General features: G+C 62.9%; 1 protein-coding gene across 15 annotated transcripts; it reads left to right on the top strand.

Annotated features, from left to right (window-relative positions):
* Positions 1-107: 107 nt before the first annotated feature.
* On the top strand, positions 108-24,325 carry HDAC5 (histone deacetylase 5). Of its 15 annotated transcripts, none has more exons than XM_064636446.1 (27): positions 108-132; positions 2,458-2,580; positions 4,924-4,986; positions 7,968-8,194; positions 9,391-9,523; positions 10,231-10,345; positions 10,447-10,574; positions 10,660-10,791; positions 11,903-12,009; positions 12,821-12,949; positions 13,451-13,670; positions 14,164-14,351; positions 15,149-15,424; positions 15,717-15,867; positions 16,555-16,688; positions 16,772-16,892; positions 17,808-17,857; positions 17,929-18,036; positions 19,132-19,187; positions 19,299-19,386; positions 19,474-19,593; positions 19,659-19,781; positions 20,488-20,606; positions 20,686-20,819; positions 21,015-21,099; positions 21,677-21,899; positions 22,873-24,325. In XM_064636446.1, the coding sequence occupies exons 1-27, from the start codon at positions 123-125 to the stop codon at positions 22,897-22,899; spliced, it is 3,390 nt and encodes a 1,129-aa protein (XP_064492516.1). In that variant the 5' UTR covers positions 108-122; the 3' UTR covers positions 22,900-24,325. The 15 variants fall into 15 exon arrangements, with proteins under 15 accessions (XP_064492516.1, XP_064492522.1, XP_064492510.1 ...); XM_064636452.1 differs by lacking the exon at positions 108-132 and adding an exon at positions 880-991 and having other exon boundaries at positions 9,394-9,523; positions 19,684-19,781; positions 21,746-21,899; XM_064636440.1 differs by lacking the exon at positions 108-132 and adding an exon at positions 880-991 and having other exon boundaries at positions 9,394-9,523.
* Positions 24,326-24,416: the final 91 nt, after the last annotated feature.

The raw sequence follows: 24,416 nt of genomic DNA, 5'->3' as shown, positions 1-24,416 counted from the left end.
CCGGGGAAAGGGAGGAGCCCAATCTCAGAAGGTATAAAGGTTCTGGGAGCAGCAGCACCTAGTTTGCATCTCTGAGTTAAAATCAGGATGGGTAAAGGGCTTAACAGGGAAGAGGACTCTTAATGAGAACAGGTATTGTAGTTGGTATTAGAATTCGTATTTGGGATTGTAATTTGTAAGAAAATGAGTATGTGTTTCATGCACGCGTGTCTGTGGGTGCGTCTGTACGCGTGTCCTGCTCGTGTGTATCTGTGTGTCTTTTGCACTCGTGTGTGAGGACATGCCAGGCCCACGTGCACTCACGTGTGAACGTGTCCACACATACGATAGGCTGACGAGCAGCTGCACAGAGGTACAGAGGCCGTGTGTGCCCTTGCTCACTCACACCCACTCACATGCCATTGCACACTCACACACGTGTGCCATTGCACACGCACACTCGGGCACATGTATTTGCACACTCACACTTGCTCGTGTGCCATTGCACACACACACACGTGTGCCATTGCAGTCATTCTCTCATACCCACCTGTTCTATTGCACACGCACACACGTGTGTCATTGCACACTCATTCACATTCGTACATCCATATGCCGTTGCACGCTCACACTTACGTGCCATTGTACACTCATTTACACACACACGTGTGCGACTGCACGCTCGCTCTCACACGTGTACTGTTGCACACTTATCCGCACACGCCCACTCGCTCCTGTGCCATCGCTCAACGACATCGTCCCACACTCACCCACCCCGCGGCCCCTTTAAGAGCCTCCTTAAGCCCCGCCCCACTTTAAGCCCCGCGTCCCCAAGGGGAGGGTCCCCCCCCCTTCGCGCGGGATCTATTTTTAGCGCACGGGCGCCGTCACGTGACCCGCGAGTGACGTCACCGAATGTTGTTGTCGGGGCGGGCGGGGCCGCGCGGCGAAGATGGAGGAGGAGGGGGGGGCGCGGCGGGGCGCGCGCCGGGCGGCACCGGGGGGACCCCAGGTACGAGGGGGGCCCGGGGGGCACGGGAAGGGGGGCACCGCGCCTGGGGGGGGCCGCGGCGGAGCGCGAGGGGGTGCGGTACCGGGGTCCCTCCTGTGCGCCTCCGGGGGGGCCCCCCGTGCATTGGTGGGGAGGCTGCAATGGGGAGGCGCATCGGGGGTCCGGTGCGGTTTAGGGCGGGGTGTGTGTGTGTGCTGTGGGGAGGGGGGGTTGTAATGGGGGCTGTTGTGTGGTTGGAGGGGCTCGATGTGATGGGGCTTTGCGCCGTGCGGGATGGGGGGGGGGCTGCAATGGAGGACCCCTGTGCGGCTTTGGGGGGGGGCTGCAATGGGGGGGACGCTCCTGTGAGAGTCGGGGTGGTGCAATGGGGGGGGCCCGTGCAGCGCGAGGAGGGGGTTGCAGTGGGGTGGTTTTGGGGGGACTGCAGTGGGGGTCTCGGTGCGGGTGGACGGGGGGCTGCAATGGGATCCCGCTGCGGTTCGGTGCGGAGGCTGCAATGGGGGACCCCAGTGCAAGTCAGGGGGGGTCCTATGCGTTACGGGGTCCCGGCATGGTTCGGAGGAGGGGGGGCCCACGCAATGGTGGAGCCCTGCAGTCTAGAGGGATCTCTGTGCAGTTCGGGAGGGCTCTGCAATGCTGGGGGGTCCCGGTGCTGTTGGGGGGTCCTGGTGCGGTTCGGCGGGGCCCTGTAATGACGAGCCCCGGTGCGGTTCGGGAAGAGGTCGATGTGGGTTGTGGAGTCCCGGTGCGATGGGCTTTGCTCTGTGCAATGGAGTGGGGTGGTCTGTGTAATGGGGGGATCCTGCGATGTCGGGGGGCCCGTGCGCCAGCGCGGCGGCAGCTCCGCAGCGCGGCCCGTTTGCAGCGGGGGGGCCGGGGGGGCCCCGCTGCACCGCGTCGGGCTCGGGGCTGCCGGCAGCCTGCGTGTCCTGTCCCTCCCTCCCCTCCGTGGGGTCCGTCCCGCCGCGTGTCTCCTATGCGTGGCACCCTCCGACTCCCATCTCGGGGCAATGCCTCGGTTTTGGGGGGGGGTGGCAGCACCGGGGGTCTCGTGGTGTGGGGGGCAGCCACAAGTGAGTGTGTGTGTTCCCTCCACCCATGTCCTTATGGGGGTCCCACCCGCGTCCTTTTGGGGTGGTACGGGGGGGGGGTACTTCTCTGCCATCCCTCTGGGCTCCCCCTTTGTGCTCCCCTTTCTTTTCCTGCAGAGCTTTGTGTAATGCTACCAACTCCTCCAAAGCCCCCTCAGCCCCCCCAAGTCCCCTCTGCCCCTCCAGGTCCCTTCTGGGGGTGCCCACAGGTCCCCCCATCCCTGAGGGCAGCAGAGCAGAGCGGGGCCACATCCTGCCACTGGCAGGTATTCAGGGGCTGGAGGGGGGCTCAGTGCTGGCTCCAGTCCCCCTTTCACTTGGTGCTGGGGGTATTTTGGGGGTTCCAGGGTGCTGACAGGGCTCTTGGTCCCGCAGGGCTCCCAGGTGGCGCAGGCACAGCCGCGGTGCCCCGGGTGGCACTGACGGGCTCGCCGGACACGTGCCTCTCCACACCCCCCTGGCACCCGCCGCCCACCATGGACCCCCAGAGCGACACAGGTGAGCCCTGGGGACCCCGGGATGGGGGTGTTCCCCTCTGCCAGGCGGTGGTCACAGCCGCGTCCCCCCTACACATTGTCGTGTCTGCACTGTGGCCCCAAAGCCCCTCGCCATGACAGCCACGGGGTGTTGGGGTCCCACAGGGTGCTGTGGCAGTGTCCCACCCACCACGGCACGTCTGTGCCCGCTGCCGTGGGGGTGTCACCGTGCCAGACACCAGGGCGAGGGGGGGGATGGGGGTTCTGCCAGCCACCCCCCTCCCCCGGGTATCCCGGGCCATGCCAGGTATCCCCCTTCCTGGTTTTCCCAGACCTCCGGCATTTCCCACCCTCAGGGGAAGCTGAGGCACGGCTCCTGTCCCCGCCGTGGCACGGCCTATGCGTGGCTCTTTGCGCGGAGTCCCTGCGGTGCCACGCGTGGGGACAGCTGTGGTGACCATGAGGGCTGTGCCCGCGCTGTCCCGGCTCCCGCTGGCTCCCCAGCAGAGCCGCCCTGTAATTATCCCGGTGGGAACTCCGGCGACATCTGGACAGGGGGAAGGGGGGGAGTGTCCTCTCCCCCTTCCCGGATGGGGACACGCAGCACCGCTGACCCCCGTGGGCTCTGAAGGGGAAACTGAGGCACAAGGGCCGTGGCAGAGCCCCCGTGTCCCCTGGATGGACTCACTGCCGGTTGGGGATGGGGATACGTGTATCCTCTCTGCCCCCAAACCGCCCTGGTTGCCACCAGCTGGTATTTTTGGAGCAGCCGCAGGGCTGGAGCATCGCCCGGCCGTGCCTGGCACGAGGCTGGCACGGGGACACGGTGGCATGGGGACACGGCCTGCCCGCCTCTGCCATCCCCGGGGCACTTTGCTCGGGGTCCCCTCCCAGCTGTGGCTTTGGAGTTGCCTCTGGAAGGGGGGTTTGGGGCCCCCCCAGAGATGCTGTGACTCTCTGGCTGCTGTGATGAGTTGGGCAAGTCTCAGCTGAGCTAGGTCAATCACGGGGACGTGGCAGAGCCCACCCCTGAGCTTGGGGGGGCTCTGTGCCCCCCAGGGCTCTCCAATTGCACCCTTTTCCCATGCTCATCCCAAAACTGGGGGGGGGGTCCTGTGGGTGCCAGTACCATCCCCGGGTGCAGCCCCTCCGCCTCCCCTCCATCTCTCCTGTCATGCCTGGGGGTCCCCACTATTACTCTCCATCTCCTTGAGGGCCCCCCCATCCCCCAGGTATGCCACCACCTCTGGATGGGGCTCCATGGGGAGCCAGGAAGGGGGTCTAGGAGCTGTAATGGGGGTCTGGCCACCAGAAAAGGTGTCCAGGAGCCAGGAAGGGGGTCCAGGAGCCAGGAGGGCCCATTCCCGCGGCCTCCTGCCCGCTGGCAACACCAGAAATAGCCAGGCTGACGTCAAGCCCCAAAGCACCCTGTGGGGGGGGCCGATGGGGGGGGCGGGGGGTGTCCCAGAAATATCCCAGCTATTAAAAGTCTTGGCTTGGGATTAACATGCTGGTAAATAAACGTGGCGGCTGCCCGGGGGGGTTACGCACGGCTGGGGTGCTGAGGGGGGGTCACCGTTCCCAAAAGGAGGTCTCCACACCTCAGCCCGTTGTCACCCCCTGCTCTGATTTGTCCCCGTGGAGCTGCTTTGGGACACTAATCCCATGGGAAATGTGCTGAGTCGACATCTGCACCCCCCTGCACCCCTGTCTCCCTGGGGGGTCTTGTTGGGGGGAGTCACAGGGTCCTGGGAAGGGTGGGGGGGTCGTTTGCTTTCATTTTCTCAAAGCGGGGCTAATCGTTCTCTGCACATCCCAGATTTTATTCCTGGCAGTGCTGATGCGGATTAATGTCCCCAGCAATTAGGGGGATGTGGAAAGGGGGGTGGGATGAGGATGGGAGGGGTGTGGTGGGATCCCAGGCCCCCCACAGCCCCCCCATGCAGGGCAGCTGCTGTGCCCTGTCCCCGGGGCAGTTTGGGGATGCAGCTGGGTGTTGGGGGGGGCACAGCACACCCCATCCCACAGGATCTGCTGTGACACACCCCCCCTGGCACAATTCCCTATTTATAACCCGCTCCTCCCGTGCGCCAGCTATTTCCAGGAGTCGGAGAGAATAGCCTGGATGGAGGGGGGCATGGAGGGGGCTGTGAGCAAGGGGGGGCCCCTCAGCCCTACCCTGCCTAGAATGAGAGGGGGGGCCACCTCCTCTCCAATCACCCCAAACTCCAAGGGATGCTCTGTGACCCCTATCTCTCTGTGCCCCCCTGCTGAGAGGGTGATGGAGGGGGACGTTTGGGGGTGCGTGTGCCCCCCAGCCCCTCTGTGGTCCCATTCGGGGGGGGACACAGGTCTCTCTCTGCAGAGGGGGTGTCTGGCCATGAGCCCCCCCTGGAGCTCCTGCCCTGCACCCTGCTGCACACCCCAGGTGAGTGGGAGAGCCTGGTTCCCTGTGCCCCCAAAACCCTGTGACACCCCCCCCTCAAAACCCTGTGACACTCCCCCCAAAACCCTGTGACACTCCCCCCGCAAAAGCCGGTCATGCCCCCCCAGTGAGGTGTGAGTGTAGCATGGTGGGGGGGTGCGCAAGGGGGAGAGCTGCTTTCCTTGCAGGAGTGTGCACAGCTGTGCAAGGGGAGAGCTTCTCTTTTGACACGAGTGTGTCAGGGGAGAGCTGCACCTGAGTGTTCAGCTGTGCAAGGGGTAGAGCTGTTTTCTTTGCATGAGAGTGTTCAGGTGTACAAGGGGAAGGAGAGCTGCTCCCCTTGTGTAGGTGTGCAAGGAGGAGAGCTGCTCTTTTTACATGAGTGTGTAAAGGTGTGCACAGGTGTGTCGGGGGAGAGCTACATGTGTGTACAGCTGTGCAAGCAACCCCTCTCCGTTGGGGGGGGGCACAGGGTGAGGGTCCCCTCACAGGGTGGGGTGGTGGCCCCAGCCCGGTGCCAGCCCAGAGCCACCACTGACCCCAAAGTGTCGGGTTGGCTCCTCGGGTGCTGCCCCCTCCCCTCCCCCCTGAAAGGGCTGGGTGCTGACCTCCACCCCCCCCCATTGCACCCCAACACCCACCGGGGGCCTTTGATTACCCCCCAAACTGGGATGTGTCAGGTCTGGGGGGCTGCAGGAGTACCCCAATGCACCCCCAAAAATATCTCCCCCCCGAGATGTGACTTGGGGTGGGTAGGGGGGGCCGGGGGTTCCCCTCTTGCATGTCAAGGGGGGGCTGGCACTGACTGGGGGGGGCTGGTTGGTGTCTGGGGGTGCTGGTTAGGTTGAGGGGCTGCCCCTCAACTGCCCCTCAGTTAGGTTGCTGCCTGGCTTGGGAGACTGGCTCATACTGGGGGGACTGGTTGGTTAGTGAGGAGCTGGAGCTGGTTGATACTGGGGCTGGTTGATACTGGGGGGGGCTGGTTGGCACTGGGGTTACTGGTTAGTTTGGGGGAATACTGCCTGACTTGGGGGTCTGGCTCATACTGGGGGGACTGGTTGAGATGGGGGGCTCGGGGGGCTGGTTGGTATATTGGGGGACTGGTTGGCACTGGGAGGGACTGGTTATCTTGGGGGATGCTGCTTGGCATGGGAGGCTGGCTCGTACTGGGGGAGACTGGTTAGCACTGGGGAGGGAGGGCCGGTTGAAACTGGGGATGCTGCTTCGTGTGTTGGGGGGCTGGTTGGCACTGAAGGGACTGGTCATTTTGGGAGGGTGCTGCCTGTCTTAGGGGTTGCCTCATACCAGTGAGGTCTGGTTGGCACTGGGGGGACTGTCTGGTACATGGGGGGCTGGTTAGTTTGGGGGGGCGTGCTGCGTGTTTGGGAGGCTGGCTCATACTGGGAAGGGGTGGTTGGCACTGGGGAGGTGGGGCTGGTTGGTTTGTGGGGGGAATGGTTGGCACTGGCAGGGCTGGTTAGTTTGAAGAGGACAAGCTACCTGGCTTGGGGGGCTGGTTAGCTTGGGGGGGGGGGGTACTGCCTAGTTGGGGGGCTGGTTAGCTTGGGGGGGATACTGCCTATCAGGGGGGCTGATATTTGAGGGACCTGGTTGGCAATGGAGGAGTGCAGCAGGGTACTGTGCACTGGCAGGTTTTGGGGGGCTGGCTGTCCTCGGGGAGGGCTGGCATGCCCCGGAGGGGTCTGTCAGAGCGGGAGGGGGGGCTGGGGTGCCCCACCCCCGCGCACGGTGACGTCCGTGGGTCCGTCCAGGCGCACGTCAGTGCCCGACGTGTGGCCGCGCCAGGTTGAGGGGGCTGCGGGGAGGGGAGGGGGGGGCCGCATTAACATTCAGCGCGTGCCCCCCGCCCCCGCCTTCCTGTTTGCGTGGGGAGGGGGAGGGCTCGAGGCGGGGGCGGCCCGGACGCTGTGTCCCCTCCCCGTGTCCTTTGCTGATGGAGGTGAGGGGGGGATGTCTGTGCCCCTCGGTGATCGCTGGGGAGTTTAAGAGGGATGTTTGGGGATGGGGGGCTCAGTCTTGCCCTCCCCTCCCTCCCCCCCTCCCCCCAGTTGCCCTCTGGGTTGGTTGTTCTGTGTTGCAAATGCAGGAGCTTGGACTGGGGGGACCTCCATGTGGTTTTTTCTGGGGGGAGAAGGGGGGAATCCCGGGCTTATCCAGTGGGTTGGAAGCTGGGGGAGACCCCCAGGAGCTTCATAGGAGGGGCTGATCACTGACCCCCCCGCGGCAACCCCCCAGGTGCCCCTGAGCTGTCCCCTCCTGTCCCCCCATCTCTGGGAATGCCCAGCCTCTTCCCCCATCCCTGGTACACCCCCAAACTGCCCCTAACACCTCCCCTCATCCCCAGGACACCCCCAAACTGCTCCCAGCTACCCTCTCCACCACTGGGACACTCCAAAACTGCACTGGGTTGACACCCTCATCCCTGGAACACCCCTATATTATACCTTGAAGTTCCAGCTGCCCCCCATCATCCCTGGGACACTCCCAAACCACTCTCAGTTCCCTCTCCACCACTGGGGCACTCCAAAACTGCCCCTTAAACAAGTCTTATCCCTCCCATCATTCCCGGTACACCCCCAGCGCCCCCCTCCCATCATACCCGGGATACCCCAAAGCCACTCCCATTTCCACTCTCCATCCCTGGCGCACTCCAAAACTGATCCCAGCTCCCCCCCATCCTTAGGACATCCCCAAAATGCCCCCAGCTTTTTCCCCTCTCACTGATGCTCCCAAACTGCCCCTAATTCCCTTCCCCCATCCCTGGGACACCCCAAAACTGCCCCTTAACAAAGTCCCAGCCCACCTATCATTCCTGGGACACCCCCAAGCCACTCTTGTGTCTCCCCCACATCCCTGGGACACCCTAAAACCGCCCCTTAAACAAGTCCCCACCATACCCCTGGAACCCCTTCCCCAAGCCACCCCCATCCCACCCCCCCCCGTAACCCGGTGTGGCCTCGCAGGGCCAGAGGGGCCGGGGCTGGAGGGGCCAGGGCTGGAGGCGGCGGGGCCGGAGGCTGCAGGGTTGGACGCAGGACTGGCGGCGGCACGGGAGCGGCAGCTGCAGCGGGAGCTGGTGGCCCTGAAGCAGCAGCAGCAGCTCCAGAAGCAGCTGCTCTTCGCCGAGTTCCAGAAGCAGCACGAGCACCTCACTCGCCAGCACCAGGTCCAGCTCCAGAAGCACCTCAAGGTGTGATGGGGGGGAGCCTTGGGGGGTGGATTGGGGGAATGGAGCTGTTGGGGGAGATACTGGGGGTTGTGGAGCCATGGGGAGGTATATGGAGGGTGATGGAGCTATTGGAGGGGGGATACTGGGACTGATGGAGCAATGGGGGGTGATGGAGCTCTTGGGAGGGAGGTTGGGGGAATGGAGATTTGGGGGATCACTAATCTTGGATAATGCAGCTGTTGGGGGGATACTGGGGGTGATGCAGCTGTTGGAGGGAGGTTGGGGGAATGGAGATGTGGGGGATCACTGATCGAGGGTGATGGAGCTCTTAGGAGGTGATTGAGGATGATGGAGCCATGGGGTGGATGCTGGGGGTGATGGAGATACAGGGTGTCGCCTGAATGAGGTGCTGGAGCTGTGGGAAGGGGGATAATGGGGGTGATGGAGCAGTTGGAGGGTGATGGAGTGGTTGGGAGGGAGATTGGTGTGATGGAAATACGGGGTATCACTGATTTGGGGTGGTGGAGGTGTTGGAGATGATAGTGGGGGTGATGGAACCAGGGGGGTGATACTGGGGGTGATGGAGATAAGGAGCAATGGAGCTGTTGGAGGGATATTGGGAGTGATGGAGGTAAGAGGTATCACCTATCTGAGATGATGGAGCTATTGGAGGGATATTGGGAGTGGTGGAGTTGGAGGTGAGACTGGGGGCGATGAAGCCACAGGGGAGGATACTGGGGTGATGGAGCTACTGGGGATGATGGAACTGCAGGGGATCACCTCTGTGGGGTGATGGAACTGTTGGGGGAGATCGGGGGGGGGGATGGAGCTGTGGGATACCATTTATCTGGGGTGATGGAACTGCTGGGAGGGTTGCTGGGGGTGATGGAGCTATTGGGGGTGAGGGAACTGTGGGGTATTGCCTCTATGGGGTGATGGAGCTGTTGAGAGGGAGGTTGGGGGGATGAAGCTGTGGGGTATCTGTAATCTGGGGTGATGGAGCTCGTGGGGGGCGATTGGGGGTGATGGAGCCACTGAGGGGGTTTGGGGTGCCAGAGCCATGGGGCCATCATGTTCCTTGGGGTGCTGGAGCCGTGGGGTGTTATCCTGGGGTACCGGACCCAGGTGGGGCAGAGGAGGCAGGGCAGTGCATCCCCCCGGTGTGGCCGTGCTCCAGGGGTCCAATCCCTGTCCCCCCATGTCCCTCTGCCCTGCAGCAGCAGCAGGAGGCCCTGGCCGCCCGCCGGCAGCAGGAGCTGGAGCAGCAGCGGCAGCGGGAGCGGCAGGAGCTGGAGCAGCAGCGCCTGGAGCAGCTCCAGAGCCTGCGACCCAAGGACAGGGGCCGTGACAGTGAGCGAGGGAGCATCGGGGGGCTGGGGAGGGGGCTGGTAGCAATCGGGGCTGGGGGTGAGTTGGAGGCGCTGGGGGCAATGTGCTCAGAGGGGGCAGTGGGACTGGGGGGAATGGTGTCAGTTGAGGGTGGGGGGTGTTGTGGGCTGTGGGGTGGATTTGGGAGAATGGGAGGCAGCAGGATCTGGGGGGGGAAGTGGAGCTGGGGACATCTGTGGGGAGCTGGTAGTGATGGGGGGCTGGGGAGTGGGTGGAAGAACTGGTAGGGCAGCGGGCTCTAGGTGGAGGCAATGGGACTGGGCACATCTCGGGGGGGACAGGTAGCAGTTGAGAGGCTGGGGGCAGTGGGGACATGGGGGGCTGTGGGGGTAGGGGGGGCAATGGGGCTGGGGGCATCGAGGAGGGCCATGGGAAATGGGGGCTGGGGGCATCTGGGGTTGGGGTGCTGGGGGCTGGTTTGGGGGGAAGGGAAGGCAATGGACCCTGGGAGGGCTGGGGGCTCTGGCAGGGACTGGTTGCAATTGGGACTGGGGGAGTCAGGGGGGTCTGGGGGCAATGGAGTCTGAGGTGGGATGAGGGGCTCTGGGGTGAGTTGGGGGCACTGAGGGCAATGTGCTCAGAGGGGGCAGTGGGACTGAGGGTGCTGGGGGCATCTCGGGGCTGTAGAGGGGATGTACTGCCCCTCTGACCCCCCCCGTGTCCCCCAGGTGCCATCGCCAGCACTGAGGTGAAGCTGAAGCTCCAGGAGTTCCTGCTCAGCAAGACGAAGGAGCCAGGCCCCGGCCCCCCAAACCATTCCCTCCCCCAGCACCCCAAATGTTGGTAGGTCCCCCCCCAGCCCCACAGGACCCCCCCAAACCACCTCGGGGGGGGGGACGCAGGCGTCCTAGCGGGATCTCTGCCGCCTTCCCCTCCCCGCCCAGGGCTCACCACACCTCGTTGGACCAGAGTTCCCCCCCGCAGACAGGCAGCCCGGGGACCCCTCCGTCCTACAAGCTCCCCCTCCTCGGCACCTACGATGGCCGGGATGACTTTCCTCTCCGGAAAACTGGTGGGTGCCGGCGGGCGGGGAGGGCATGACACACCTCCAGGGGAGGTGACACGTTTTGGGGTGACACGTTTTGGGGTCCCCCCAGCCTCTGAGCCCAACCTGAAGGTGCGGTCGCGGCTGAAGCAGAAGGTGGCGGAGCGGCGGAGCAGCCCTCTCCTGCGGCGCCGCGACGGCTCCGTGCTCAGCGCCTTCCGCAAGCGCCACGTCGAGATCACCGGTGCGTCCCCCGGGGGCGGGTGTGACGGCATGGGCCACGCGGGAGGTCATGGGTGGGGACACGCCACCTGCCTCGCTTTCCCCAGGTCACCCGGTGGTTCCCCGGAGCACCCGGGAGGGAGCCGCGTCCCCGTCCTTGTGGCTGCACAGGACTGTGGGACACGTGTACTGCTGGACACGTGTGCACGTGTGTGCGTAGACACTCGCTGTCCAGAAGGAGTGTGCGTGTCTGCACACACGCTTGTGCATGTGTGTGTTTCTGCACATCTGTGTGCAACATGGGGACACACTGATGCTGCATGAGTGTGCACATCACGTGTGTGCTTGTGCAACAAGAGTGCATGCAGTGCTGCTGCACACGCTTGTGGAACATGTGCACACACACGCGCTTGTTCCTGTGGGAGATTTTTCGCATGTGCTTGAGCAACACTCATCCCCCCAAGGCAAATGCTTGTGCAACAGGAGTGCGCATCCGCACACACACTTGTGCACGTGTGTGCTTCTGCACGTGTGTGCTTGTGTGACAGGAGGGCACCGTGCTGCTGCATGTGTGTGGAACATGCACACGCTGGTGCACACATGTGCTTGTTGTTGTGTGAGTTTTTTCACACGTGTGCTTGTGCAATGCGTGTGCACACGCATGATTGCGGACACACTTGTGCAACATGAATGCATGTCCGTATGCACCTGCTTGTGCAGCACATGTGCTTGGGCACGTGTTTGCAGCGTGAGTGTACACGTCACCCCTGTGCTTGTGCAACAGGAGCACACACACTGCTGCTGCATGCACTTGTGGAACACGTGCACGCACGTAGGCTGGTTCCTGTGGGAGGTTTTTAACGTGCGTGCTTGTGCAGCACGTGTGCACACGTGTGTTTGTAATGTGAGTGTGCACATCTGCACATGCTTGTGCACGTATGTGCTTCTCTATGTGTGTTCCTCTGCAACACGAGTGCACGTGTGTTCATGCACACACTAATCCATGCACGTGCCTTTGCAGTGGTGCCACACGTGTGCACAGGTGTGCTGGTGCCCTTGCACCGCCCTGTCCCTGAGGTGGGTGGGGGTCCCGGTGTCCCCATCCCTGTGTGTGACACACACATGTGCTGCAGTGTCCTCGGTGTGCAGCAGTGCCCCCGGGTCGGGGCCCAGCTCCCCCAACAGCTCCCACGGTGCCCACAACGGCCTGGCCGCCTCCGTCCCCAACATCCACACCGAGGTACAGCCTGAGGGGAGGGAGGGGCACTCGTGTGTGCAGGTGTGTGCTGGGGGTGTGCTCAAGGTGTACATGTATATTCGGGTGTGTGTTGGAGATGGGCTCAGGGGGCACACGTCTGTGCAGATGTGTGCTGGGGGTGTGCTCAGGGTATACATGTACATTCAGGTGTGTGCTGGAAGTGTGCTCAGGGTGTACGTGTGTGTGCAGGTGTGTGCTAGGGGGGTGCTCAGGGTGTACATGTGTGTGCAGGTGTGTGCAGCCAGCATGTGTGGGTACACGTGTGCTCAAGTGTGCGGAGCCGGTGTGTCCGTGTTCAGGGGGCACGTGTATGTTCAGGTGCGTGCTGGGGGTGTGCTCAGGGTGCACACATGTTCAAGTGTGTGCAGCCAGCATGTTTGCGTGCACACATGTGCTCAAGTGTGTGCGGCCAGTGTGTGCAGCCAGTGTGTGCATGTTCACGGTACACGTGTGTAACCAGGTATGTGCTGGAGGTATGCTCAGGGGGCACATGTGTGTGCAGGCGTGTGCTGTGGGTGTGCTCAGGGTGCACATGTGTGCTCAAGTGCATGCTGTATGTTTAAGGTGCACACGTGTTCAGGTGCGCTGTGAGCGTGGCCGGTGTCAGTGGCATGTGCTGGCACACATGTGCAGATAATGTGTCACTGGTGTGCCCTGGCTCACACATGCTTATGGCGAGTTTTACCTTGGCACATGCATGCCGATGGCATGACCTGCCCCCTACACATGTGCTGATGACGTGCTGTGCCCTGGCACGTGTGCTGATGGCGTGTCGTGCCGTGTGGTGCCGCAGCAGCTCCTGCCCCAGCCCCGTGCCCTGGCCCTGGATGGGGCCCAGCTCAGCCTCTACACGTCCCCGTCGCTGCCCAACCTGTCCCTGGGGCTGCAGGCCACTGTCACTGTCACCAGCGCCCACCTCCCCGTGAGTGGGGGGGCACAGGGACCCTCTGGGGGCATGGGGGGCGTGGGGACCCCATGGAGTGGTCGCACAGGGACCTGGAACCCCATGGAGGGGATGTGGGGATGCTCTGAGGGCATGGGGACATGAGGACTCCGTGGGGGGTGGCACAGGGACCTGGCGCCCCATGGGGGGGATGTGGGGACTCCCTGGGGACATGGGGACCGCACGGTGGGTGGCACGGGGACCTGGCGCCCCATGGGGGGGATGTGGGGGTCCCCATGGGGACCTGGCACCAGTCCATAGAGACTGGGGGGGACCCCAAAGAGGATGGCATAGGGACCACATTAGGATCAGGAATCCTGTGGGGAGGGATGTGGGAACACAACAGGGGATGGCATGGGGACCTGATACCCTCCTATGGGGGGATGGGGGGGACCCATGGGGACCATGTGGGGACCCCACGGGGGTGGCACTCCAGGGGGCAGTGTGGGGATCCCCCCGCTGCTACCCATGTCCCCTCAGGCATCCCCCAAGCTGTCACCGCAGGCTGAGGGCGAGCGCCCGGGGGTGCCCCCCCTGCGCCCCGGGGCCGCCCTCACCGGGAAGTTCCTGAGCACGTCCTCAATCCCGGGGTGCCTGCTGGGGGTGGCCCTGGATGGGGACCCCCCGGCCGGTCCCCCGTCCCTGCTGCAGCATGTCCTGCTGTTGGAGCAGGCGCGGCAGCAGAGCACCCTCATCGCTGGTAAGGCCCCACTGCCCCTCAGTCTCGCCCTAGTTTCCTCTCAGTCCTTCCTCAGTTCCCCCTCAATTTTCCTCCAGTCCTTCCCCAGTTCCTCCCCCAGTTTTCTCCCAGTCCTGCCCTGGTTTCCCCCCCCAGTCCTTCCCCAGTTTATCCCTAGTTTTGCCTCAGTTTTCTCCCAGTCCTTCCATAGTCCCTCACCCAGTCCTGCCCCACTTTCCCCTCAGTTTTCTCCCAGTCCTTCTCCAGTTCTTCTCCAGTCCTTCTACAATTTCTTCCCTGTCCTGCCCTGATCTTGCACTGGTCCTTCTTCCCCAGTTTGCCCTCTGTGCTCCACTTTCCTCCCAGTCCTTCCCCACTTTCCCCTGCAAGTCCTTCCCCAGTTCCCTCCCAGTCCTGCCCCAGTTTCCCCTGCCTACAGCCCCCCACCCTCACCCCCAGCTGCACTGGGGGGCCCGGGGGGTGTCGGGTGCCCCACTGACCCGGTGCCCCCCAGTGCCCCTGCACGGCCAGTCCCCGCTGGTGACGGGGGAGCGCGGGGGGGGTCCCCGTGGGAACAAACTGCCTCGGCACCGGCCCCTGAGCCGCACCCAGTCGTCCCCGCTGCCCCAGAGCCCCCAGGCCCTGCCCCACGGCCCCCTCCAGCACCACTTCCTCGACAAGCAGCAGGTCCAGCTGGGCAAGGTGGGCAGGGGGCAGCCCTGGGAGTGGGGGTGGGCATGGGGTGGGTATGGGGTGCGAGTGGAGCTGGCGGTGGGGTGGGAAAGGGGTGTGTGTGGTGTGGGGAATGGGTATGGGATGGGTGTGGGGTGGGAATGGGGTGTATGTGATGTGGGAAATGGGGTATGGGATGAGTGTGGGGTGGGCACGGGGTGTATATGGAATGGGGTGTGGGGTGTAAGTGGTGTGGGGCATGGGATGGGTGTGGGGTGGGCATGGGGAGTATGTGGTGTGGGGAATAAGGCGTGGGATGGGTGTGGGTGGGCACAGGTTGAGCATGGGACTGGTGCTGGGAGGGCATGGGTGAGCATGGGGTGTATGTGGGGTGGGAATGGGGCATGGGGTGGGATGTTGGGTAGCTGTGGGGCACCCCGACACCCCACTAACCCCCCAGATACAGCTGGGAGGGGTGAGGTTGCAAGCAGGGGAAACTGAGGCAAAGGAGGGGGAACAGGGGGAAAACTGGGAAGGACTGGGTGGGGGTGAGAGTGGGGCTGGGGGGAGTGGGGTGGGGCATAGGGTGGTTGTGAGATGGGAATGGAGTGGCTTTGGGGCACGGGATGGGCGTGGGGTGCATGTGGGGTGGGAATGGGGCATAGGGTGAGCATGGGCATGGGCTGCATATGGGGTGGGTTCCGAGGGGACCATGGGGTGGGTATGGAATTGCTGTGGGGCAGGGGGTGACTGTGGGTTGGGCACGGGGTTCAGGCAGACGGGATATAGGGGTGCAGGAGGGTCACTAACACCCCCATGCCCCCCAGCTGCTCCCCAAGGGGGGGGAGCTGGCACGGCAGCCCCCCACCCACCCTGAGGAGACGGAGGAGGAGCTGACAGAGCAGCAATCACCCCCCCCAGGCGAGGGGGGACCCCCTGGCCCCCCCCTCGGCCCCCCCCTCACCCTCATCTCCCCGGAGGCTGGGGACCCCCCGGAGCAGCTGCAGGACCCCAAGGGCTGCCAGGGGACAGGGGACAGCGGGGATGAGGCTGAGGGTGCCGGGTACCCTGACGTCACCGAGCTGGGCGTCACCTACAAGCAGGTGAGATTTTGGGGGGGCCCAAATCCCCCCAGACTCCTTAATTCCCACACACACAAGCATCCTGTGCATCCCTTGCCCCCACTCTGCACCCAGCTGTGTGTCCTCCCCCCATTTTTGGGGTGATGCTGCAGTGATGACTCGGAAGGGTCGGTGACTCATCCCCCCCTCTGCATCCCCCCGTCCCTGCCACCCCTGCACCATGACCCCCCCCGTTCCCTGCCATGACTCATCCCCCATCCCCCCCCTTGGCCATGGGGGCTGATGAGGGGTCATGTTGGGTGTCCTCCCCCAGGTGTACCCCGAGGCACCACTGCAGCTTTACCCCACGCCCCCCCTGGGGGTCCTGGCACTGTCCCACCCGGCCCTCGCCCGCACCCAGTCGTCCCCCGCCAGCGTCAAGCCGCCTGTGCCCGAGGGGCCCCCCAAGCACCTCTTCACCACAGGTACAGGGGCAACGGGGGTCGGGGTCCCTCTGTCCCCTGGGGTCCCTCTGTCCCTGGGGGTCCCACATCCCTCAGGGTGCTCCTGTCCCATGAGGTGTCACCTGTCCCATGGGATCCCCCTGGCCCTGTGTCCCATGGGTGCCCCATCCCTTGGTAGACCCCAGGGATGTCTGTATCCCCCCACCCCGAGTGTCCCATTCCTTGATGCGGTTGGGGGTGACCCTGTCCAATGGGGTTCCCAGTCTCTCAGGGTGTTTGGGGTCCCCCTGTCCCCAGGGGATGGGGATGTTCCCCACCCTTCGGGGTGCCTGTGTGCCATGGGCCCCTCTCCCAGATGGTTTCCCATCCCTCAAGGTGTCTGGGATTCTCCCTGTCCCCTGGGGTTCCTAATACCTCAAGGTGCCCAGGTGTCCCCATATCCCATGGAATCCTCCTGTTCTGGGGTTCCCAATTGCTTGGGGTACCCGTGGGCTTTCCCTGTCCCTTGGGGTTCCTATTCCCTTGGGTTGCCCAGGGATCCTCCTATTCCACAGATTCCCCCTGTTCCCCGGGGTTCCCAGTCCCCCGGGGTGCCCAGGGGACCCCCAATCCCATGGGATCCCTCCATCCCCTGGGGTGCCCATGTCCCTCAGTGCCCCAGCCCTGGGGGGGTGCCAGGGTCCGGTGCCAGGTGTGCTGCTGGCACAGGTGTGGTGTACGACACGTTCATGCTGAAGCACCAGTGCACCTGTGGGAACACCACGATCCACCCGGAGCACGCCGGCCGCATCCAGAGCATCTGGTCCCGGCTCCAGGAGACTGGCCTGCTCGGGAAGTGTGAGGTGAGGGGAGAACCCCGTGTCCTGGGGGGGAGCTGGGGTTGGCTTGGGGAGAGGGGGGCTCACCCCTGTGCCCCCTTTGCCAGCGGATCCGGGGCAGGAAGGCGACACTGGAGGAGATCCAGACGGTGCACTCAGAGCACCATGCGCTGCTCTACGGCACCAGCCCCCTCAACCGCCAGAAACTGGACAGCAAGAAGCTGCTGGGTGGGTGATTGGGGGGGCCCTGGATGCCTGGGACCCCCCTCTTTTGGAGCTGGGGTCACCCTGTACCCCCTATTCCTTTGGATCTGGTCCCTGGGATGCCCTGTCCCTTTAGATGTCCAGGAGAGCCCATGTCCTGTGGGGTGTCCTTATGCCATGGGATGCCCCAACCCTTAGGTGTCCCAGGAGTCCCCAGTCCCATGGGATTCTTCTGTCCCTTGGGGTTCCCAATCCTTTGGAGTGGCTGGAGTTCCCCTCATCCTATGGGTTTCTCTTGTTCCCTGGGGTTTTCAATCCTTTTGGGGAGCTCAGAGGTCCCCGTATCCCATGGGATCCCCCTGTCCTATGGGGTTCCCAATCGTTTGGGGTGCTCAGAGGTCCCCCTGTCCCATGGGATCCCTCTGTCCTCTGGGGTTCCCCATCGTTTGGGGTGCTCAGAGATCCCACTAACCCATGGAATTCTCCTGTCCCCCGGGGTTCCTAATGCTTTGGGCTGCCCATGGGATTCCTCAGTGCCATGGGATCCCCCAGTCCCATGAGATCCCTCTGTTCCCTGGGGTTCCCAATCCTTTGGAGTGCCCAGGGGTCCCCCTGTCCCATGGGATCTTCCCATCCTCTGGGGTTCCCAATCCTTTGGGGTTCTCAGGGGTCCCTCTATCCCATGGAATGCTCCTTTCCCCGGGGATTTCTAATTCTTTGGACTGCCGGTGGGATTCCTCATTGCCATGGGATCCCCTAGTCCCATGAGATCCCTCTGTCCCATGGGGTTCCCAGTCCTTTGGGTGCCCAGGGGTGCCCCTATCCCATGGGATACCCCTGTCCCCTCCAGTTCCCAATCCTTTGGGGTGCCCAGGGGTGCCTCTATCCCCTGGGATACCCCTATCCCCGCTGTCCCCACCACACCGCTCCACCCCTCAGGTCCCATCACGCAGAAGACATACGCAGTGCTGCCATGCGGGGGCATCGGGGTGAGTCTGGGGGTGCGGGGGGGGGTCCCCGGGGTGGGCTGGCCCCGCTGACCCCCAGTGTCCCCCCCCAGGTGGACAGTGACACGGTGTGGAACGAGCTGCACTCGTCGAGCGCGGTGCGCACGGCCGTGGGCTGCCTGCTCGAGCTGGCCTTCAAGGTGGCTGCAGGCGAGCTCAAGGTGAGCGTGGTCTTGCACACTTACCTGGGCTGTGACAGTCCCTGTGCACACTCGTGTGCATGTGTGTTGCCTTGCACACTCACCTGGGGTGTGATAGTCCCTGTGCACACTCCTGCGTGTGTGTGTGTGTGCTGCCTTCACGGTCATCTGAGATGTGACAGTCCTTGTACGTACTCATGTGTATGTATGCTCCTTGCACACTCACCTGGGCTGTGACAGTCCCTGTGCACACTCAACTGAGGTGTGACAGTCCTTGTGCAAGCCTGTGTGTGTGGTCTTGCACACTCACCTGGGCTGTGACAGTCCCTGTGCACACTCAACTGAGGTGTGACAGTCCTTGTGCAAGCCTGTGTGTGTGATCTTGCACACTCACCTGGGCTGTGACACTCATGTGCACGTGTGTGCTCCTTGCACACTCACTTGGGGTGTGACAGTCCCTGTGCACACTCGTGTGCGTGTGTTGCCTTCTTGCACGCTCCCCTGGGGCGAGATGGTCCTTGTGCAAGGCTGAGCACGCATGTGCTGTTCTCTTGCACACTCTCCTGAGTGCAGGGCTCCTTGTGCCAGCTTGTGTGCAGACGTGCTGCCTTCTTGCATGTGTCCCTCCCTGTGTCACACGTGTCCCTCTCCCCTCACCACTCCTGTTCCTCTGTCCCACATGTGTCGTTCTGTGTCCCACAAGTGCCTCTGTCCCACACGTCCCTCTGTTCCCACGCCACTTGTCCCTGTGTGTCCCCACACCACTTGTTCCTCTGTCCCATGTGTCCCTTTGTGTCCCCGCACCACACGTCCCTTTGTGTCCCACACATGTCCCTTTGTGTCCCACACCTTCCTCTGTGTCCCCACCCCACGTGTGTCCCTCTGTCGCCACACTACATGTCCCTTTGTGTCCTTAAACCACTTCTCAGCATTGCAGTCGCAGAATATTCTGAGTTGGAAGGACTTACAAGGATCATCAAGTCCAACTCAGTGGATGGCCCTGTGTGTTCCTCTCTGTCCCACACATCTCCCTGTGTCCCGTGCATGTTCCACTGTCCCTGTGTCCCACATGTGTCCCTGTCTTTCCTACACACATCCCTCTCTCTGTCCTCACAGAACGGCTTTGCGGTCATCCGCCCCCCGGGCCACCACGCCGAGGAGTCCACAGCCATGTGAGTGTGAGGACAGTGCTGGGACCCCCACCCAGGGAGGGGACCCCACAGTGTCCTGGGGGTCACCCCACCACTGAATGTCCCCTGTCTCTCATCCTCTTTTGTCCCCAGGGGCTTCTGCTTCTTCAACTCTGTGGCAATCTCGGCCAAGCTGCTGCAGCAGCGGCTCAGCGTGGGCAGGATCCTCATCGTGGACTGGGTAGGGGGAGCAGGGGGACCCCCCCACGGGTGATGGGGACCCCATGGGTGGACAGAGGGGTCCCTGACATCACGGGTGCCCCCCCAGGACATCCACCATGGGAATGGGACCCAGCAGGCCTTCTACAGTGACCCCCACGTGCTCTACATCTCCTTGCACCGCTACGACGACGGCAACTTCTTCCCGGGCAGTGGGGCCCCTGAGGAGGTACGGGGGGCTTGGGGGAGGGGTGGGGGTCCCCCTGTATCCCCCTAACCCTGGATGTGGCACAGGGGGTCACCTGTGGCTGTGTCCCAGGTGGGCAGTGGGCTGGGAGTGGGCTACAACATCAACATCGCCTGGACTGGCGGCGTGGACCCCCCGATCGGGGACGTGGAGTATCTGACCGCCTTCAGGTGGGGGTCTGGGAGGGCGCCTGAGCCTTTGGGGGGGTCCCTGGGCTCAAGGGGAGTTGCTGGGTCCAGATGAGAGGGTCTCCATGTCCTTGGGGGGGGTTCTGTACCCTGAGGGAGGTCCCTGCGCCCTTGGGGGGGTTCTTGTGCCCTTAGGGGGGTCTCCACGTCTTGGGGAGAGGGTTCCTGCGCCCCTTTAGTGGGGGTCTGTGTGTCCTGGGGGGGTCTTTATGCCCTTGGGGGAGGTTCCAGCATCCTTGGGGAGGTGTTCCTGTGGAGGAAGGTCCCTGTGCCCTTGAGGGGTTTCTGCATCCTGGGAGGGGTGTGTCACCATGCCCTTGAGGAGGGGTCCTTGCACCCCAGGGAGTTCTGAGGGGGTCCTCATGCCCCTGGGGGAGGTCCCTGCATCCTGAGAGCATCCCTGTGCCCTTGGGGAGGGGTCCCTACAACCCAGGGGGATCCCCATGTCCTGGGGGAGGACCCTGCACCCTGGGGGTTCCCCTACACCTTGGGGAGGGTCTCTGCACTCCTGGGGGGGTTCCCCACTCCCCAGAGGGGATCCCTGTGTCCTGCAGGGGGTTCCCAAACCCTAGAGGATCCCTGTGTCCTGGGAGTTCTCTGTACCCTGGGAAGGATCCTTGCACTTTGAGGGGTTCCCCACAGCCCTGGGGGGGGTCCCCTTGCCCCTGGCTGACCCTGTGCCCCCCAGGACGGTGGTGATGCCCATCGCCAAGGAGTTCTCCCCGGACCTGGTGCTGGTCTCCGCTGGCTTCGACGCCGTCGAGGGCCACCTGTCCCCGCTCGGTGGCTACTCTGTCACCGCCAAGTGTGAGTGGGGTCCGGGGGTGTCCCGGGCTGGGGACCCCAGCTCAGCCACCCCTCACCCCCCCCTCCCCGGTGCCCCCAGGTTTTGGACACCTGACGAAGCAGCTGATGATGCTGGCAGGGGGCCGGGTGGTGCTGGCGCTGGAGGGGGGCCACGACCTGACGGCCATCTGCGACGCCTCCGAGGCTTGTGTCTCTGCCCTGCTCGGCCTGGAGGTACGGTGGGGACCCCCTCAATCCCTGAAGACCCCACCTGGGGGCAGGGTGTATTGAGGTGCCCACCCCGTGTCGTGCCTCAGTTTCCCTGTGTGGGTTGGTGAGGAGCTGTGGTTCCATCCCTGCTCTCTCTGAGGGGGGTTTGGGGGTGCTGGTGGCAGTTTTGGGGGACTGATGTGTGTCCCCTCTCCCCAGCTGGAGCCCCTGGATCCGTCCCTGCTGCAGCAGAAGCCAAATGTGAATGCAGTGGCCACGCTGGAGAAGGTCATCGAGATCCAGAGTGAGAACGTGGGGCAGGGGCAGACCCTGATGGGGTCCCCTGGGGGGTCCCCAGGGCTGATTCTATCCTGGGGGGGCACAAAAGAGTCACTGGGGGACCCCAGTGGGGGGGCCCTGGGTTTGTCCTTGCTGTGGAAGGAGCTGGAGGGTCTCCAGTGCTACCACTGGGATCCTGAGGGGGTCCCCAGGACTGTCTCTCTTTTGAGGGAGGACCGAGAAGGGTCCCTAGGGCTGTCCCTGACATGGGGGTCTTGTGGGTGCCCAGGATCTGTCCCAGCATGGGGTTCCTGGGAGTCCTCTGAGTCTGTCCCTGCTGTGGGAGTCTCAGGGGTCCCCTGGGTCTATCTCAACTGTTGGGGTCTCATGGGTCCCCTGGGTTTGTTCCAGTCCTGGGGGTCCCCCGGGTCTGTCCCTGCCATGGGGGTCCCCCAGCTCCATCTCAGCCATGGGGTCCCTGGGGGTCTCCTGCATCTGTCTCAGCCCTGGGGTTCTTGGGAGTCCCCCAGGTCCACTGCAGCCCTGGAGGTCCCCTGAGTCTGTCTCAGCCATGTGGTCCTTGTTCCCTGGGTCTATCTCAGCCATGGGGTCCCTGGGGGTCCCCTGACCTGTCCCAGCCCGGGTGTCCCCTGTCACGCTGCCCCCGGCAGGCAAGCACTGGGGGTCCGTGCGGCGTTTCGCGGCGGCCGTGGGCCGGTCCTTGCTGGAGGCCCAGCGCAGGGAGGCCGAGGAGGCCGAGACGGTGACAGCCATGGCCCTGCTCTCGGTGGGCGCCGAGCAGGCCGGGGGAGACCCCCAGCCCAGGTACGGCCCCTGGGGACCCTGCTGGGTGTGCAGGCACACGGGTCATGGGGTGGGACACGTGTGTCACTGGGGTGGGCATGGAGCCACATTGTGTCAGGGGGGGGCTGCATGTTCCCTTGGAGATTTGCATGGATCTGTGTGTGTCCTTGGGGGACACATGTCCCTGGCGGGGTACATGGAGCCACATGTGTCATTGTGGGGAGGGACACATGTCCCTGGGGTTTGATGGAGGCACATGTGTGTGTTCAGGGAAGACACACGTCACTGGGGTGGGTGTGGAGCCGTGTGTGTGTGTGTGTTCAGGGGAGACATGTGTCCCTGAGGTGGACACGTGTGTCATTGTGGGGAGGGACACATGTCCCTGGGATGTGCAAGGAGCCACATTGTGTCATGGGGGGCTGCATGTTCCCTTGGAGGTGTGCATGGATCCATGTGTGTCCTTGGGGGACACGTGTCCCTGTGGGTGTGCATGTCCCGAGGGCTCTGTATGGAGTCACAGGTGCCCCCTGGGGTGTGCATGGAGCCATGTGTGTCATTGGGGGGGGCTGCATGTTCCCCTAGGGGCATGCAAGAAGCCACCTGTGGCCTCTTGGACATGTGTGTCCCATGGGCTGTGCATGGAGCCATGTGTGTTCTTGGGGGACACACGTGTCCCTGGGGGTGTGCAAGAAGCCATGTGTCCTCTTGGACACGTGTGTGTCCTGGGCTGTGCATGGAGCCACATGTGTCCTCGGGGGGAGGGAATGTATGTTCTCCTGGGATGCTCACAGTCACATGTGTGTTCTGGGATATGTGTGTCCCATGGGCTGTGCATGGAGCCACATGTGTGTGTTCAGGGAGGACACGTGTCCCTGGGGCTGTGCATGAAGCAGGTGTGTCCTGGAGGGAGTGACAGACATGTGTGTCCGGGGGGGGGGGTGGGGTGTGTGAAACACACGTGTCCTCCACCTTGGCGTGTCCCTCCCCTTCCCAGACCAGTGGAGGAGCCGATGGAGGCTGAGCCTACGCTCTGACCCACCTGCATCGTTCCCGCCTCCGAAAAAACCAAGAAACACCCAGAAGAGATGAAAAAACTCACACACACACACACAGAGAAAAAAAATCACAGTAAAAGGGAAAAAAAAGCACTTAAAAAAAAAGACCAAAAAAAGAAAAAAAAAGACAAAAAAAAAGACCAAAAAAAAAGACAAAAAAAAAAAAGGCAGAAACCAGAAGGAAAACCAGAAAAAAGAGGAAAATATTTTCTTTTTCTATTAAAAAGAGGAGAAAACCACAAAAAAAATCCCCCCTCCCTGTCCAGTGCCCCCCCCCGGCTCCCCCGCGGTGTTTGCGGTTGTGTCTCTTGTGCAGCAGCGGTTCCACCAGCACCCCGTGTCCCCACCGTGTCCGTTGGGTCCCCCCCGTCGCTGCCCGGACCCCCCTGGCGCTCCTCTCTCTTTTTTTTAGGGATTTTCCCTTAATTCCCTTTCTATTTTTTGTGTGTGTCCCCCCCTTTGTTCCCTCCTCGGCTCTGGCATTTGTTCCCTCCCTGCTCCTCCAACCCCACCCCCAGGGGAGGCGATGGGAAATATTTGTGCCTTTAATTATTTTTTTTTAATGCCTTAATTTCCCTTAATTTTGGGTTTTCTTAATTTTCTTGGTTTTTTTTTTTCCCCTCGGCCTCCCCGTTTGGGACAGGGACACGAGACAAAGGGACGAGCTCTGTGTGTGTCCCCCCATCCCTTTGTCACCCCTTCGTTGGGATCAAATTTGTTCTTAGAGGAGGAAAAAAAAAAAGAGACACAAAAAGAGAAAAAACCACTTAATTTTCCAGTTTTATCACCAGCCAGAGGGGCCTCGGAGCAATTTTAGCTTTAAAAGAGAGAAAACTACCCAACCACCCCCCTAAAAAGGGATATAATTTTATTACAGATGGATTATTTAATAGTATTTTTTTAATGGGGGGGTGGAGGGGCGGGGACAGGGACAGCGCGTTGTGGGTTATTTTGGGGGTGACGGGAATTTGGGGGGGTCCCCAAATTAGGACAGAGGGATGAGCGTGTCCTTGGTCACCTCTCCTAACCCTGGGTGGGGGGGAAAGAACCCCGGTTTAGGGTGAGGAAGAGAGGGGTGTCACTGTGAGGACCCCAGTGTGGGTGTCCCCAGTGTTGGGGACACCCCGTGTGTGGTGGTGGTGGGGGGTCCCAGATCCCCATCCCGGGAAGGAGAAACACCCCCGGGATGGGGAGAAGGGGGTGCCGGCCCCCCAGCAGTGTGCCCGGCTTGCTTTGGGCTGGTGTCCCCTCTACCCCCGTGTGTCCCCCCGTGTCCCCCCTCGGTTGCTGTCCGTCCCACCCCCTGCTCACGCTCGCTCTGGGTCTCGGTTCAGTATTTTGTAAGATGTCACCGATGTTCGTCCTTGTATAAATAAACTGTTTCTGGCAATACCCGCCAGCCCCCACTGCCTTTGGGGGGTGGGGAGGGTCCCCGTGTCCCTGTTCCCATCCCTTGGTGTCCCCAAGGCTTCCTGGTGTCCCC

This window comes from Pseudopipra pipra, chromosome 26, assembly GCF_036250125.1.
Source record: "Pseudopipra pipra isolate bDixPip1 chromosome 26, bDixPip1.hap1, whole genome shotgun sequence".
In the NCBI taxonomy this organism is placed as follows: Eukaryota; Metazoa; Chordata; class Aves; order Passeriformes; family Pipridae; genus Pseudopipra; species Pseudopipra pipra.
The sequence above is the reverse complement of the archived record's forward strand: the minus strand, read 5'-3'. Positions and strand labels throughout refer to the sequence as shown.